The sequence below is a fragment of the Eretmochelys imbricata genome, chromosome 7 (genome assembly GCF_965152235.1).
Source record: "Eretmochelys imbricata isolate rEreImb1 chromosome 7, rEreImb1.hap1, whole genome shotgun sequence".
Classification (NCBI taxonomy): Eukaryota; Metazoa; Chordata; order Testudines; family Cheloniidae; genus Eretmochelys; species Eretmochelys imbricata.
Window position 1 is genome coordinate 109,391,414 of NC_135578.1, and position 17,371 is coordinate 109,408,784.

Genomic DNA, 17,371 nt, shown 5'->3' on the forward strand with positions numbered 1-17,371 from the left:
CAGTTAGCTCACATCTTGCGCACAGCTGAGTGAGTCTCCATTTCCCAATAATTTCACTGGGAGTTGAGGACACCTAACACCTTGCAGGTTCTGAAGAAAAGAACCAACAGCCAGAGCATCCCAGCTGTTTTATGCTGCCATAGGGGGACATATAGTAAAAGATGGTTTCTTAGATAGTTGGGTTCTAAACTATTCAGGGCTTCACATAGAATCACCAATACACTGACTTGTCCCTGGAAATTAACAGAAAGGAAATATATATACTTGAGCACCAGTGCTCAGTTTATGCCAGCATATTAGAAGGAGGCAGGCACAAACTTTGAAGGGTTTTCAAACTCAGTTTTAAGTATAATGTATTGGAGTAGTATAGCATATAGGTACCAGGAATAAATAACCTTTGTGAAGTCTTCAGTAGAAAGGAATGGTAATACCACCTTGACAGCAGTAAACAATCAAAGGCATTATGGACCATTATCACTACCTGAGAATCTAAGAACAGTGGTGGATCACTAGACTTGCATACCATTTGGGCAAAAGGAAGGCATACACCCTCAATAGTTGGTACATGTCCTCTTTTAACTTCTTTATTAAATGCCTTCCTCTTCTTCCCACTTAGCAGTATTAAATCTTGGCCCATTTACTTTCCTTTAGATATCTTCCTTATTCAGTCATGGAGGAAGTAGACTGTAAAATCTGAGGAGTACTTGTGGCACCTTAGAGACTAACAAATGTATTTGGGCACAAGCTTTCGTGGGCTAAAACCCACTTCATCGGATGCATGCAGTGGAAAATACAGTAGGAAGATATATATACACAGAGAACATGAAAAAATGGGTGTTGCCATACCAACTGTAACGAGACTAATCAATTAAGGTGTGCTGTTATCAGCAGGAGAAAAAAAACTTCTGTCGTGATAATCAGAACTTAGAAAAGTTCTGCTGTTCTGCATTTTATAAATGACAAGGCTGAGGAGAAAGCTCTTTGCTTTGATCAAAACTGCTACAAAAAACAAAGAAATTCAATATGGAACAAAGTTTATCTTGCTTGTAGCAACGTTTTCTTCACCAGTACTCGAGGATTCTCCAACTGTGAACCATTGTGACCTAAGGATTCAATGTGAGGGGGGAAACAGCATCCAGGTGCCACACTGTCAATGTCCCTATGCAACTAATATTTATAATGTTCCACTAGCAATTAAGATGTGCAAACATCATTTACATATCTTTGTGATTAGTAGAAAATAGACACACTAATCTAGTCTAAAAATTGTTTGCTGATTTAGATTTCACCATAACATTCATTATAAAGGGCTCTCTTCATATTAAATATTACACACCACCTGCTGCACAAAGAAAGCTGTGATACAGAGACACAGCTCAAGTTAACAACAAACAAAGTAAATGATCAGTCCTTCATCTTGTCATGGTCAAGACATAGCAACAGATCACCAAAATGGGATGGTGGGAGAAGGACCATTATCTATCAAAAACAACAAGGAGTCTGGTGGCACCTTAAAGAGTAACAGGTTGCATCTGAAGAAGTGGTTTTTTACCCACGAAAGCTTATGCCCAAATAATCTGTTAGTCTTTAAGATGCCACCAGACTCCTTGTTGTTTTTGTGGATACAGACTAACACAGCTACCCCCGATACCTTACATCAGTGTTTCCCAAAGTTGGGACTCCGCTTGCTTAGGAAAAGCCCCTGGCAGGCTGGACAGGTTTGTTTACCTGCCGTGTTTGCAGATTTGGCCGATCGCGGCTCCTACTGGCCGTGGTTCACCGCTCCAGGCCAAAGGGGGCTGCGGGAAGCCAGTGGGAGCCACGATCGGCCGAACCTGTGGACGTGGCAAGTAAACAAACCGGTCCGGCCCACCAGGGGCTTTCTCTGAACAAGCAGCTTCCCAAGTTTGGGAAACACTGCCTTACATTATCTATCAGTAATCTGAGCTCTACAAGAGATATGCCAAAGCCATGTTTGGCCTCTGAATCGTTTAATGACTCTGTGGGAAACAGAGAAATTCCAGAAAGCTGCAAACTACAGCTTATTGAATTTTGGTCTGAACAAAGCCTGATGGAGTCGTTTTTATTTCTGCCAAACTGATTATACCTAGATCAGATATATAACAAAAAAACATAATGTGGCCAAATTGTTTTAATCACTGAATGCATCCAGGCCCCTCACAACAGGCCGGCTCCAATGGCCATTGTAGTCTAATGGTTTCAATAAGCATGGATCAGACCCAATGTCATTTTGGCCAAAAAATGAATAGGCATGAATCCCGAAGTACCTTCACACCTCTCTAGAGATTAGGATTTACGTCAGTGACATGACAGTGCGGAGGTGTTTGCACTGCTGCTCTTCATGCTATAGTCATTTTGTACATAAATAGGGGGCTTGTGCTTTTCGTGTTGTCAGGACGGACAAGCATTTAAGCAACTAAAAACCAGCATTACTGAGGACTGCAGATCATTATAGCAGGTAGGTATACATTGTATGTAACATTATTAGTTAGAAGAATATTATAGAAGCTATTCTCCTCCATCCACACACAGTAAGACAATTCCGTCAAATAATACAATACAAATAAAGACAAAGTAGGTTTGTAATAGAGATGCTAGAAAAATGCCAATCGTTTTTTCATGGGAAATTTTGGAAAAAAAAAAAAAAGTTTCCTTTTTTGGTTTTGTCAAGCCTTCCCACAATTTTTTTGGTTGCTTTTTCAGTGAAAAAATCAAACCCATAACATCTGCAGCTTTTGATAAATTTTTTTTTCCAGTTTTTCATTGAAAACCAGAAAATGTATTTGAAAATTTGTTTTCCATTCAAAGATTTTTTTTTGGCCAAAATTACTTTTTGACAATTTTGTTTTTACCACTTCTAGTTTTAGTTCAATCTTCAAAGAAAAGTTCCAGGGTCCTCTATGATTCGAGTGCAAATACAGATGATTTTATGTACAACCTTTCTGTCTCATTTGTCTGATGTTGACTGAAGCCGACAAGGATCTGAACTGCAATTATGCATAAGCTGGTAGCAAAAGACACTACCTCACACTTCACCATGGGAAACCAGCTTGTCAAGTACATCCTGAGAGATTCTAACAGAGATAAGTCAGTGGCAAGTTCAGCCATGTCAGTAAAATGAGTTTGGAGTCAGACACAACAACTAACAGCATCATGCCCTCACTCATTCGCAAAGGCCCTCACCCTGTCTCAGGTCGGTGGCACAATTTGAATGACAGAGATTGAAATTTTAAAAGGACTCCATCAACATAACATGACAATTCTGTCTGAAATGTTTTACCTACTATCATTATTATGGCCATGTCTTCACATACAGCGCTGCAGCGCATCTGGTGAAGATGCTCTATGCCGATGGGAGAGAGCTCTCCTGTCAGCATAACCCCCCACCCCGCCCCCCATGAGCAGCAGAAGCTATGTCAGTGGGAGAAGCTTTCCTATTGGCATAAAAAACATACCCCTGCAAGCGGCAGAAGCTGTGCCAGTGGGAGAAGCTCTCCTGCTGACATAGCACTGTGCACGCTAGCGCTTATGCTGGTGTAATTTATGTCACTCCGGGGGTGGAATATTCACACCCTGAACGACATAAATTTTGCCGACATAGGTGGTAGTGCAGACATAGCCTTAGATTATAAACTCGTTGGGGGCAGGGACTGTCTTTCTATGTCTATGTCTATGGGAATATTTTGAAGAAATTTTAAAATCACAAAAATTAGGAGGGAGACAAGGTGGGTGAGGTAATATCTTTTATTGGACCAACTTGGTCCAGTAAAAGTTATTACCTCACCCACCTTGTCTCTAACATCCTAAGACTGACACGGCTAGAACAACACAGCACACAATAAAACGGCAGGGGCTGCCTAAGGCTGCTATAGTGCCTGAAACTACTTTAAACTCAGTTTTTAAAATGGACTAGATTTCAATCTGATGATGTTCTTTTACTGTCTCATTTCAACACTGACCTAGAGATCACATGCCAGCAGAGGGCGACCTTTCCAAATTGCCTGAAACTGAATGTGTCTTTTTGCTTCTAAATAAATGGGTTTCTGCAGGCCTTGAACTGATAAATACAGCTGGATGCTAGTGGGTGGTATTGAAAGAGAACTCCTGAAATTTGCTGTTTCCTCACCTTTGTTAAAAATATACTTTCTTAGTTACAGGAGAAATATTACTCCCCCTCCCTCACCCAATAACTAGAGAAAACTTCTGAAGACTAAAATTCCCTCCCCCCTTTGCAGTGATAAAACAGATCAGTTTTAACTCTGCTGCAGCTTGGAAAGGCTCTGAGCAGCAGCAGGGGCACTAAGACTGTTTGTAGTCTCTTTAAGACAGTCTGCAAGCATAGGTGCCGACTTCTTCTTCCGCTGGTGGGTGCTCGACTCTCCTCTACCCCCCAGCCCCGCCCTGACTCTACCCTTGCTCCACCCCCTCCTGCCCCTGCCCCACCCCCATTCAAACCCCTTCCCCAAAGTCCCTACCCCAAATCCACCCCCCTCCCTGCCCCTATTCTGACTCCTTCCCCAAATCCTCGCCCTGGCCCCGCCTCTTCCCCACCTCCTCCCCTGAGCGCGCCATGTTCCCGCTCCTCCCCCTCCCTCCAAACGCGCTGCCAAACAGCTGTTTGGCGGCGGCATGGCGGGAAGCGTTGGGAGGTAAGCAGAGGAGCGGGGATGCGGCGCGCGCAGGGGAGGAGGCAGAGGAGGAGGTGGGGCGTGGGGATAGGGGAGCTTGGCTGCCAGTGGGTGCAGAGCACCCACTAATTCTTCCCCGTGGGTGCTACAGGGCTGGAGTCGGGGCCTATGTCAGCAAGTAGGGTTGCCAACTTTCTAACTGCACAAAACCGAATACCCTTGCCCTGCCCCCGGCCCTGCCCCTTTCCTGAGGCCCCGCCCTGCCCGGCGCCTTCTCCAAGCCCCCCCTTACTCACTCCACCCCCCCCCTTCGTTGCTTGCTCTCCTCACTCACTCTCATCATTCTGGGGCAGAGGATTGGGATGCAGGAGGGGGTGAGGGCTCCGGCTGGGGGTGTGGGCTCTGGGGTGGGCCCATGGATGATGGGTTTGGGGTGCAGGAGGGGGCTCCTGGCTGTGAATGAAGGGTTTGGGGTGCAGGAGGGGGATCAGGGCTGGGGCAGGGGGTTGGGGTATGCACTCAGGGAGGGAGTTGGGATGTGGGAAGGGGTCCCGAACTGGGGCAGGGGGTTGGGGTGCAGGAGAGGGTTATGGATTGTGGGCTCCGGCTGGGCGGCACTTATCTCAGGTGGCTCCCAGTCAGCGGCGCAGCAGGGTTAAAACAGGCTCCCTGTCTGCCCTGGCCCTGCGCGGCTCCCGGAAGCGGCTGGCATGTCTGGCTCCTAGGCGGAGGGGTCAGGGGGCTCTGCATGCTGCCTGCAGCCACTTCCTCTGCAGCTCCCATTGGCCACGGTTCTGGGCCAATGGGAGCTGCAGAGCTGGCACTCGGGGCGGGGTCAGTGCGTGGAGCCCTCGTGCCAGACCCTGCACCTAGGAGCCGGGCATGCCTGATGCCTGGCAACCCTATCTACAAGGGGTAGGCAGATAATGAGCTGAGACTACTGCTCACTATGCATAAAAGTACTTTTTAACTGTTACCTCTTCCTTCCCTCCATTTGCCTCAGTACTGCCAAACCCAACTGTTCAAAAATCATGCGAGTGGCTTAAAAATCATGAGATTTTCATTTTAAAAAACTACCATTTGAGGTTCTTTGTATTTGCCTTTTGGGTTTGACCTTTTTTGGGGGGTGATACAGTCAGATCACTTTTTCAAACTTTTCATCCACAACCATGAGGGCGTTTTAAAATGAGAGCCGCTCGTCTCACAGTCACATGATTACAGGAGCTGGGACTTTAAGAAAACCACCAAATATGGTGAGAGGTGTGGTGAAATTGAGAGTGGGCTACACTGCGTCTGTTTCATTGTGTCTTGTCATGAAGCTAGGTTTGTATGGTCTCTGAAGCAGAGCACAATGGGGACCTGATCCTTGACTGGGCCCACTAGGCACGACTGCAATCCAAGTTACTAATAATTGGATTACACTCAGTTCATATTTGGAAGGTTTTCTTTGCTGCTAGGGAGGGCTCGAAACCCTTTTTATATGACAGCGGAAATTCTGCAGAGGTTAGCAGCCCTGGCCCAGCACTTCCTCCTCCCGCGGATTTTTCAAGCCCTGTCTCAGGGGAAATCACAAAGCCAAGCCCTTCCCTGCCAGAGAGCCCACCAGCAGATGGCAAACAGGGAGAGTCTCCCCCAGAGTAACAATGTCCCCATTTGGAAAAAAGGGGGCACCTTCCCCAAAGAAAAGGGGGTTCCCTCCCCAGAAATGAGTCTCCCTTCCCCACCCCTCACAACAGGAAGAATGAATTTCCCTGACATGCGGGGGTCTTTTCTCCTGCACAGGGTCTGTCCCTCAATTCACAGCGAGGGTACCGCCCGCACCACCCCCGATGTGAGGCTGAGCAACTCGCCCGACCCACGCCTTGGCCCTTTGCCTATGGTGTCATGGCGTCGGGAACAATGGCCGCGGGCCACGTCACGTGATCCAGCCTACCGCCTCCCTGGCCCGGTAAACTACGATCCCCATAGCGCTCCGCGGCGGCACTGGGCGGAGGGTCCGCTTGAGCCACCGCCGCAAAGTGCCGCGGCTTTGGAGCGGCGTTCTTTACGGCTGAAGCTTGAGCTTGCTTTTCCGCAGCTTTGCCCTGCCCTCCTGAGCCGGAGGTTCTGAGCCCTGGGATGTAACGTGCAGGATGGGAGGTCGGTCTTGAGCTTCCCCCCGCCTCGCCGCCCCCAGCCGGACCGAGCGGGGCCCCCCTCCCCCGGGCAGGATGGAGGAGGAGAGCATGGAGGAGGAGGGGGGCAGCAGCAGCAGCTATGAGGCCATGATGGACGATCAGAACCATAACAACTGGGAGGCCGGTGTGGATGGCTACAGGCAGCAGCGCCCTGCGGGCCATGCCCAGGCCCCCCTCGGGGACAGGGCCCTGCAGCTGCCCGCGGATAGGAAGGGCCACCGGGGGCAGCCGCAGGAGGAGGAAGAGGCCCAGATGGTGCCCGAAGCCAATGGCCTGATGAAGGGCTGTGACTCTGCAGGGGCTGCTGGCAAGGGAGGAGCCGTCGCTGCTGCCACCATCAACACCTCCACCTCCAAGTTCTGTGAGTGACAGAGCCTGGCCTGGCCCGCCCCGGAGAGGCCTGCACCCCACCCCGAGAATGCCCTGGGTCCCACCAGCTTCCCACACATACACCCTGTGACCAGGCGGCCCTGGCCTGGAGTCTGTCCCTGTGTCGCCCCTGGCATACTCACACTCTGCGCCTGGGGTCCCCAGCCTGCCCTTGTGTTACACGTGCTGTGTCCGGGGCCTGGGAGTCTACCCTAACTGCCACTGCCCCACCCCCTTCTGTAAAACGGGGCTGAAGCTGGGACTTCGCTTGTGTGTCTGAGCTATGCTTCCCTCCACTTCCTGGAGTCTAGGCTGAAACTGTCCTCTCACCCACCATGTGTTTGCCCTTCTCATCCTGCTGCTTAGCTAAAACTGTCACTGTCTTTCGTGCTTCCTTCCCTTTGAACACTCTCTTTCCCCCACATGCCTGTATGGGCCTTGAGTCCGTTCTCAAACTGGTCCACTTCCCTGATTGTCTCAGCCCTTGCCTGTATCTGAACTAAGAACAAAAATATTTGAATGGTTGACTGAGTTGGAAGTAGAAAGCATCCCTTCGCCCTCATGCTTCCCACTTGCCTCAGAGCTGGGACTTCCCGTGCTGCTTGGCTACTCACCTGGTGGGCTCTAGGTAGTTTGGTATCAAGTATCAGGTTAGCCGTGTTAGTCTGTGTCCACCAAAACAATGAGGAGTCCAGTGGCACCTTAAAGACTAACAGATTTATTTGGGCATAAGCTTTCGTGGTTAAAAAAACCACTTCTTCAGATGCAGTTGCATCTGAAGAAGTGGCTTTTTACCCACGAAAGCTTATGCCCAAATAAATCTGTTAGGCCTTAAGGTAGTTTGGTAGATTCAGAAATGTTTCAGAAAGGTCACAATGGAATGTCATTTCAGCTTCTTCTGAATGAAATTTATGAATTCTGCAAGAAATCTTGAAATTTAATTTTTCATTCTGCTTTGGAACAATTTTGTTAAAAACAAAATTTCAGAATTTTCTGTGTAATGTGAATTCCAGTTTTCAGACAACTCTGTTTTTTAGGTTTGAGGGTGAAGGAACTGCTGTGTTTGCTTTTGTGTTGTGTGGGTCTCCTAAAATATAGATCTGTCATTAAAATGGCAGATTTCTTTTTTTAAGCATATTTGAGCATTTGTTCCCAGAGCTCCCATGAAATAGCTATGTACTAGTAGGTATGCAGACCTTCACTTATCTTCAGAATTCCCTTATCCAGTACTGCTATGTAAAAACTAGTAGAATGGTTTAATCAAAATATTTATGAAATCACGAACAAATGTTTGGTTTATTAGAACTCCTCAGTGTGATCATCAGTGGTTCTCAACCAGGGGTCTGAGGCCCCGTGGGAGGCCATGAGCAGGTTTCAGGTGGTCCTCCAAGCAGGGATAGCTTTAGACTTGCTGGGCTCCATGGCAGAAACCTGAAGCTCCACCACATGGGACTGAAGCCTGGTGCCTTGAGCCCCGCTATCCGGGGCTGAAGCCGAAGCCTGAGCAGTGTAGCTTTGTCGGGGGCCCCTGTGGTGTGGGGCCAGGTAATTGCCCTGCTTGCTACCCCATAACGTTGGCCCTGGCTTTTATATGCAGAAAAACAGTTGTTGTGGCACAGGTGGGCTGGGGAGTTCTTATAGCATGAGGGGGCTCAGAAAGAAAAAGGTTGAGAACCCTGTGATAGATCATCTTGGCCTATGACAGATAAACGTTGGTGGCATATGTACATGAGCAACATAGATCTTAGCTTCTGCAACTGCTGCTCAAATGGCATAGTCTATAGAGGCACTGTGATCTGAATGTAGGGCCAGGAACTCCTTTTGTTTTAATTTTGGTTCTGACACTGACTCTGTTCTTGGTCTTGGATAAACCATTTAATCTCTCTGCCTTAGTTTCCACATCTGAAAAATGGGGATAATAATTACTCCACAGGTATGCTCTGAGGATGTTTTGAAGAGATAAGTGTGTGGGAGTGAGGAGATGGAAGAGGAGGGACAACCCAACAATTTCTCTCCTGCCTTCCCCACCTCAGCAGCAGCTTACTGTCTAAACCAGGGGTTCTCACAAATGTTTTGGTGGCCTCAGTGTGGCCACTAACTCTTGCTGGTGGCCACTCTGACAATTTTTCCTAAAATATTTTAGGAAAAACAAATAAGTATGCACATATACATGTCCAAATCATTGTAATTTATTTATGCAGTAGGAAGGTGGTAGGAAATAGAGCTCCCCATTCAGTACACCCAGACTTTGCTTCTATTCTTGTGCTCAGTGTGTGTCGTGGAACAGGAGCCCCTCACCTTGCCGGGGAGCTGCCAGGCCTGTTGAACAGCTGTGGTATCTAAGGCAACTGTAAACAGCAGGTGCGGCTCCAGGCAGGGAAAGTGCCAACCCATCTCTCTGTTCCTGCCTCCTCTGGCGCTTCAGCGAGAGCCCTCCCCGGGGAAAGTGGGTCGGGAACTCACCAGCCACCGGTGGAGTCCCAGGCTTCCTGTGCCCCAGCTGGGTGGGAGCAGGGAAGATGCCCAGGGGAGCGCCCCAGTGACCGAGTGCCACAGCTGCCTCCACTGACAAGAGCTGCCTCCGACACTGGCCCCACTTGTTTCCAGAGGTGCTGCCCAGAGCCCCCAAGGAGGTTGCGCAATGCAGGGCACCGATCCCCGCTGGCAGCGCCAGCGTAAACACCAAAACGGTACATCTTGCTGCCCTTGGTAACAGCTACTCAGGAGCAACAGCTGGGTGCTGCAGGGAGGGGCTGCTGCTTTGCCAGCACCTCCTCTTCTCCCCCCCCCCCCCGCCCCCATCCCACTCTGCCCGTGCTTTAGAGGCTGTCATGGCTGCAAAAAAATCCACCTTTGGCAGCATTTGAGAAATGCTGGTCTAAACTACTCTTCAATCTTGCAGTTTTAAAATACATACAGGAGGTCAAATCTATTTTAATATATAAATGATATTCTGGTAAGGTTGGTAGACCTAAAACTAGATAGACTTGATGTTGCATATTTAATTTCACATTGTCCTCCTTTTGTTCCCATAAAAGACTTAAAAGAAGTTACTTCTCTGTTGCAAGTTTTGTTGTACATCGCCAGATAGATGATTCTAAACCTAATATTTATAGAAGCCGTTCATTTTATAGTGTTTTTTTTTCTAAGGTCATTAGAGAGTCAGTTCATGTTGTTTTACTTAAAATATTGAGAACTTATCGATTGTGTTTGTAATCAGATTGTAGGATAATTGTAGAGAAAATGGGTAAAGCGCAGTTTGCATCAACGCACAATGTGGCTGTAAACTGTTTTAAGTTCGGCTTTAGCTCTACTTGCAAACATGGCTAATATGGGTTTGTTGCTCAGCTTAATAAATCCTTGTTTGGCAGTGCAGATAGCAGCAGGATGATTGAGATATGCTGATGTATGTTTACCCAAATTATGTAAGAACTTAATTATAAAGCATTCTGTGTTCATTTTTCTGTGTAACAAATCCATTGATGTAGACAAAAAGTTTGAAATTTACTCTTGGTAAGCATTTTGAGTAGTGAGTGGGAAGTAGTGGTGTGTAATGCAGCCACAGAATGGATTCATAATTTTGCTACGTTATGCCAGGGTATAGCTGGGGAAAAATGCCATTGGACATTCTTTTAACATTCTGTATTACTTTGTTTAAAAACAAAGGACAATGGGGAATGGTCATCATATGAAGAGCAGCAATTTCTACAGGTAAACTCTTCATACAGTATATGACAGAATGTTTTCCAAAAGCATTCATTCTTAGAACTAATTTGTTATAGTTGTGAATGGTGATTGCAAGAGGAATACTAGAGTTATTTTTATTTATACAACAATAAAAGAAAAGTGTGAGATGCAAGGTGTGCTTGGATACAGGTGAGTCGCATCATACGTGCATTTAACTTAAGCAAATTCAACTATATGCGCTCTGCAAAAAAAAACAACAAAAAAAAAAAACAACAAGATACCTGTAAATAGTGTGGGCGATTCCGCCCACCATTCCACTCAATGAGCTTATGCCCTGGAGTGAGCGTGAGATGGGAAACTTGAATCTGCTGTTCCCTCAGTCAGTCTCAGTTCCCGCATGCCTCTCATAGTGTGAGCATCTCGCCACGCTGAGTGTGATTCTAGTGTTTAAAGATACTGTACGTATTTTTCGTACAACATGGCCCCTAAACGCAAGCCAACTACTTCATCTGGTGCTCAGCTGAAGAAACAACGATCTGCTCCAGTGCTGGAGGAAAAACTGGCTGTGTTCGACTTAGTTAGAGACGGTATGTCGGTCTCCAACATGGCACATAAATATGGCCGCAAAGAATCTAGCATCAAGATTAGAGAGAGAGAAATTCGTCATGCTGTGGCATCAAGTGCTCCAAAAACTGCTAAGATGACAAGCCAGATGCATGATAAGACTTCAGTGAAGACTGAAAAGGCATTAAACTTATGGCTGGAAGACATGAACTGTAAATGTGTGCCTATTGATGGTAACACGTTGCGAGAAGAGGCTCTTAGCCTCTGTGTGCTGTTCAGACCTCCCACCAAAGAGGGACAGCCTTCTGATGAGAAGGAATTCAAAGCCAGCCAAGGCTGGCTTAACAGTTTTAGGAACTGCTTCAACGCAAAAACGTACAGACTACCGGTGAAGCTGCATCTGCCAGTGAAGAGGCAGCAAAAGCCTACCCTGAATAATTAAAGAAAAATCATAGAAGAAAAGAGCTATCTTCTGGAACAAGTTTTTAATGCTGACGAGACTGGGCTCTTCTGGAAAAAAAATGCCCAACAGCACTTACACTTCGAAATCAGAAAGACAAGCCCCTGGCTTCAAAGCAGCTAAAGACCGTGTGACTGTGTTGTTTTGTGGTAATGTGGCTGGGCTTACTCTACAGGGCTGCAAATCGCCGTGCCCTAAAAGGCAAGAACAAAAATCTCCTGCCTGTGTCCTGGCAATTAAATAAAAAGGCTTGGGTGACGTCAGCAGTATTTTTGGATTGGTTCCACAAGTGTTTCATTCCAGAGGTCAAGCTGTACCTCGAAGAGAAAGGACTTGACTTTAAAGTATTGCTGATTGTAGACAATGCTCTTGGCCACCCTGTGGCACTCTGGTTTGCGCATAACGATGTTGAAGTCGTCTTTCTCTCCCCCAATATCACCTCCAACCAAGGCGTGATTCGCTGTTTCATGGCCACGTACACGAGGTTTACGTTCTCACGGATACGTAGCGCTATGGATGCCGGTCCCAATCTTAATGTGATGGAGTGTTGGAAGTCCTTCAACATTGCCAATTGCATCACTTATATTAAACAGGCAATGGATGCAATCAAGCCTGAAACAGTCAATTTATGTTGGCAAAACCTATGGAAAGAATGTGTGAATGATTTTAAGGGTTTCCCGACCATTGACAAAGAAGTGAAACTCATTTTTCAGGTGGCCAGGCAAGTGTGTGGTGATGGCTTCGTCGACATCCTTGAGGAAGAAATTGAAGAATTATTTGAGAGCCACAGAGAAACGTTGACTAACGAAGAGTTAGAGGAACTGATAAAATCGTCTACAGAAGATGAAGATGATGATGACGACGACCAGGAAGAGCCAGCAAGTTGGAATCTTCATAAATTTTCTGAAGTGTTCCAAGCAGCGAAACACTTGAATGATTTAATTTCTGAATACGATCCCTCTATGGAACAAAGCCTCAAAATCACACACAGTATTATGGACGATTTGAGACCATATCAAGAAATGTTTGAGCAGCTCAAGAGACAACAGCGACAGTTGCCGATCACCATGTTTTTCAAGAGAAAAACAACCAGCAGCAAATGAGACTATGCAATCAACTTCTCGAGCTGAACCAGAGCCAACCACTTCGTCTACGACTCTGTCACCTCTGTCTCCTGGGCTGACATCAAGCCCTGATGACCCCCTGTAATTACCCACTGTAATTAAAAATACAGTACTGTAAAATTATATTTTGCATATATACTCTTTATTATTTACTGTCTACATTATACATGTATACATATTACTGTACAGGGTTGTATACACAAAACCATGTACAGTATACTGTACTTTATGGGTGATTTAAGGGATTTTTAAGGGTAATTTTGACTATATACGTGATTTTCGCCTTACGTGCTAACTTTAGAACCTAACCCCCGGGTAAGATGTGACTCCACTGTGTATTGGTATATTTGAATGACACTATCTAGCAGGCTTTGCTAGTTAGTTGGAATTCTCTCAACTATGCTTTGCAATTGCCTAGAATGCAGTTTCTTCCAACTGGCTCTTCCTGATCTGAATTACCTAAGACCTATTAAATAGGACTTGCACTGTAGTTAAGAATAAAGATTTACATTACTCTTGGAGGCCCTGTGCAAACCAGTTTCAGTCAAGCTTTCACCTCTCTCATTTAACACTGCTGATTAATCTTTCTGCATTTTCAGCTTTCCCCCTCTCCTCTTATGCTGACTTTGTTTTGGAATAATTCACTTCACAAATCCACATGGACTGTGAGACCTTTGTGAACATCAAAAGACCCAGAACATATGATTTAGCATTTAGCCATCATGATAGTTTGCAACCACTGTTTGGATGCTCTTTCTGAGAAGGAGTGGGTCCCCATAGGTGATTTAGAAACTGTAATCACCTTGCATTCATGTCCATGTTAACTCTTTCAGTTTTTCCTTTTAAAATTTCTTCACTTGCAGGATCTATTAGTGGATCTGTGAATTTAAATCTGTCTGGAGGACAGTGTTTAGGGACAAAGTGCTTCAGTCTTTTTTTAATTTGTCACTTTGTGCTATACAGGAAGTGAGGTTAGCATAAAAAGAACTTTGCAGATTTCTTATCAATTTTAAGTTTATTTTATGACAATTAGTGATTGCTCTTTGCTGCTTCTTGGCATTTGGACAGCTTCTGAATGAAGTTGATGTGGAAGAGTTCATGGAAGGCCTGGAACGTGAATATTTTTTGGCAGTATTTCAGTTATGACCGTGACATTGAAAATGCTTGTTGCAGTATAAAACTCATCAGCATTCTGCTTTTCCACTTTAGTAGACAACATTTAATTCACTGGCACATTTGACTTTAGGCTCTGAAGAAACTGAATGCTCATCTCAAAAAGTGTAGAAAAATTCCTTTTATCTTGCTACTTTTCAAATCTTGGCAAAGTTTACAATTTACCTGGGAGGAATTGTTTGGTTTACTTCTGTCCCTTTTAATCACCAGTTTTCTATCACTTGTTTCAACAGTAGTCATAGTGTGTCAGATAAAATCATACAGTGATAGCTGGTAATCAGTAATTTGCAGTATTGATCAGCAGTTTTCACATTTAGTATGGTTTGAATGTGAAATAGCCCCGGGATGAATACAACACTGAAAAATAAATGAAAAAAGGTTGCCAGATTTATGTAGAACCACGTTATCAGCTGCCCTTTGGAGAATTGTATAGCTCATACCACACCAGAATTTTCTTCTGATATTTTAGAATGTTTTCACTTACAGATTGAAACTGGAGCCTAATGATGTTGGTGGTTTAAAAACAAAATAAAAAGCAAAAAACACTTACTTTCAAATATGTGCGATATTCATAAACAAATGGAAAAAATACAAATTATTACCCTAAAAACTCACTGAGTTGATCTTCCCACCCCCATCCTGCCCTTGCTCTCGATAAAACCGTTTGTGCAAAATCTTGATGTTACCCCTACGGAACTGATCATCAGGCAGTATTGTGCTAATTCAGCATTTATTCGGTGTGAGTAGATATGGGTGGGAAGAAAGGGATGTGATGTATATGAGAGCAAGAGTTCTTAGAATTCTGGAGAAACTTATTTTTTTTAAGGGAAAGAATAAAATTAGCAGGAATTGGACAGTGCACAGTCCTTGGACCGTTTGATATATAAACATTTTGGTTGGCTTCAGTTGAAAGCTGTGTGGTGGCAATCAAGTGCACTTTACTCCTGAATGGACTAAATAGGGTTTGTAATAGCTTTCTAATTAAAATCTACTACGCAATACTTCCAGAATCTATAGGTTCTAGCCAGTTAGTACACTGCAACCGCTACCTCTGTCAGAGGGTTATTCATAAAAGTGTCACTTTACCCCTGCCCTCTTCGAGACTGAAACGGAATAGGTTTTCAGGTTTCTAGTGCTTAATTCTTTGTGGTGCCACAAAAAAGTTGATAGGACTTATCACTCCATTTAAAAATTGATTCCATGTAGTTCCAAATTAGTTCTTAGGTCACTCAATCTCTTTGTCAGGGTAGCATAGTTAATTACGCTCAAATCTACACGAGGATTTGGACTAATATTTAGTGTTGGCTGCATGGAGGCATTATTTTTTGGATGAGACTTTAAACGAAAGTCTCTTCTTTCTCTGGTGACCAAACCATTCTTTTTAATACAAGCAGATTAGGCTGTCCAAAGCTACATGTAAGGTTTTGTTGAGAACAGCTACCCAGATACTAGACTATTATGAGTCTTAGGGCTAGATCCATAAAGCAATTTAGGTACCTAATTGCCACTTTGAGCACCTAAATCCAGAAATTAAATCCTCAACCCCCCTAGTCAGCTGCCACCTAACTATGTAGGTGCCTAAATTCCCACCTGTAAAGTTCCCATGACACCTAAATTTCTGTTGCTGGCCATGTACACAGCTGCCTTGGTCCTGACACCACTGAGCAGTTTGGTGATTAAGCCTTGGAGGATGCTCAGACTAAATATTTCCCTGCCTGTCTCTCCTGCAGGGCCAAATCCTGTAGACATGTTCCCAGGCATCCTACTGGATCAGGCCATGCATAAAAATCCAAGGAGAAGGAGGTGGTCTCTCTGTTATGCACAATAACCCAGGGGTTAGAGCATTCACCTTGGATGTGAGAGACCTGGGTTCAGGTCCCCCCCTCTGTCTGATTTGGATCAGGCTCTTGAACCCAGGTCTCCCACCTCCCAAGTGAGCTCCCTAAACACTGGTGTGGGTATTATTCTGTCAGGTTGAAGCTGTTCCACTTTGTATAAATTACTTAAATAGTGCTTGTGCCAGAGAGAGCGAGACTAATTCTCTAGCGCAGTGGTGGAGGCGTTCACCTAGGAGGTGGGGATTTGAACTTGGGTCTTATGTTCCAATGACTATTTAATTATTTATATTGCTCTCCTCAGCGTTTGCTGTTGGCTAGCTTAGGCGGCTCCCCACTCAGCTTGCTGGCTTTTGTGGATCCCATTCTTAGATGCCTCAAGTTCCCCATGCATTGCATAGGGAGCCTGGGTGCCCAGCTTGGGGCCGTGGATTCCACTAAGTGACAGGGCACCTAAATGTTACATATTGTAATGCTAAGTTTGTCCCCTTTGTGGCTCTAGTCCTTAATATCATAGATAACTTTTACTTCATTGATTTGCTGGAGTAGAGTGGCGTGCTGTCAGAACGAAGGTTTAGCTGTGGCTAAGGCAGGCTACAATACTCGATAGGCGTGCTGTGTACACTGCTGAGTGTCCTAAAGCCTCTGGTGTCCATCCATTTGCAATGAACAGAATGTATAACAAATATTAAGCAAGGGTGAACAAATAGTTTTGCCAAGATGGGCTGGCAGTATAGCATTTTAGTGTTATACAGTCAGCAAAACTGCTGAATCTGAACTAAATGTTATAAGAAGAAATATGTAAAGTACCATTCTACTGAGAAATCTTTTCAATTCAGTTCTGCTTTTGATGCTGCTATTCAGACACTTGCTTGACTCGCACCTCTTTCCATGCCCTTTGTATCTTTCTTTTCTTGTGTTTGTCTTCTTTCATGTTGCAAGTTTTGCCTGAAATCCTCTCCCTCTTGTTGCATTAAGCTACCATGCTCCCTTCATTCAAATCCCAAACTAAAACATGTTTAGTTCACTAATCCCATCAATGTTAATCCACCAAAGAGAGTAGTGATGCTATATTTAGAAAAGTATTTAAAATATCTTCATGGTTTCTGACTATATCCCTCTCCAAAATGTTGTTTGAATTTATATTGTCCATTTAGAATGTGAGCTATTTGGAACTGAAGCAGTCTCTTCTTGTGTTCTGAGGAGCATAGAATCATAGAATATCAGGGTTGGAAAGGACCTCAGGAGGTCATCTAGTCCAACCCCCTGCTCAAAGCAGGACCAATCCCCAACTAAATCATCCCAGCCAGGGCTTTGTCAAGCCTGACCTTAA

At 45.1% G+C, this 17,371-nt stretch overlaps 1 protein-coding gene across 2 annotated transcripts in view; it reads left to right on the plus strand.

Moving 5' to 3' along the window:
• Positions 1–6,706: 6,706 nt before the first annotated feature.
• CACUL1 (CDK2 associated cullin domain 1) overlaps positions 6,707–17,371 on the plus strand; it is an 81,012-nt gene continuing 70,347 nt past the window's right edge. For both annotated transcript variants that reach the window (XM_077823047.1, XM_077823048.1), the window contains exon 1: positions 6,707–7,187. In XM_077823047.1, coding sequence (XP_077679173.1) covers positions 6,860–7,187 — 328 coding nt within the window. In that variant the 5' untranslated portion in view covers positions 6,707–6,859. The remainder of the gene's footprint in view (positions 7,188–17,371) is intronic.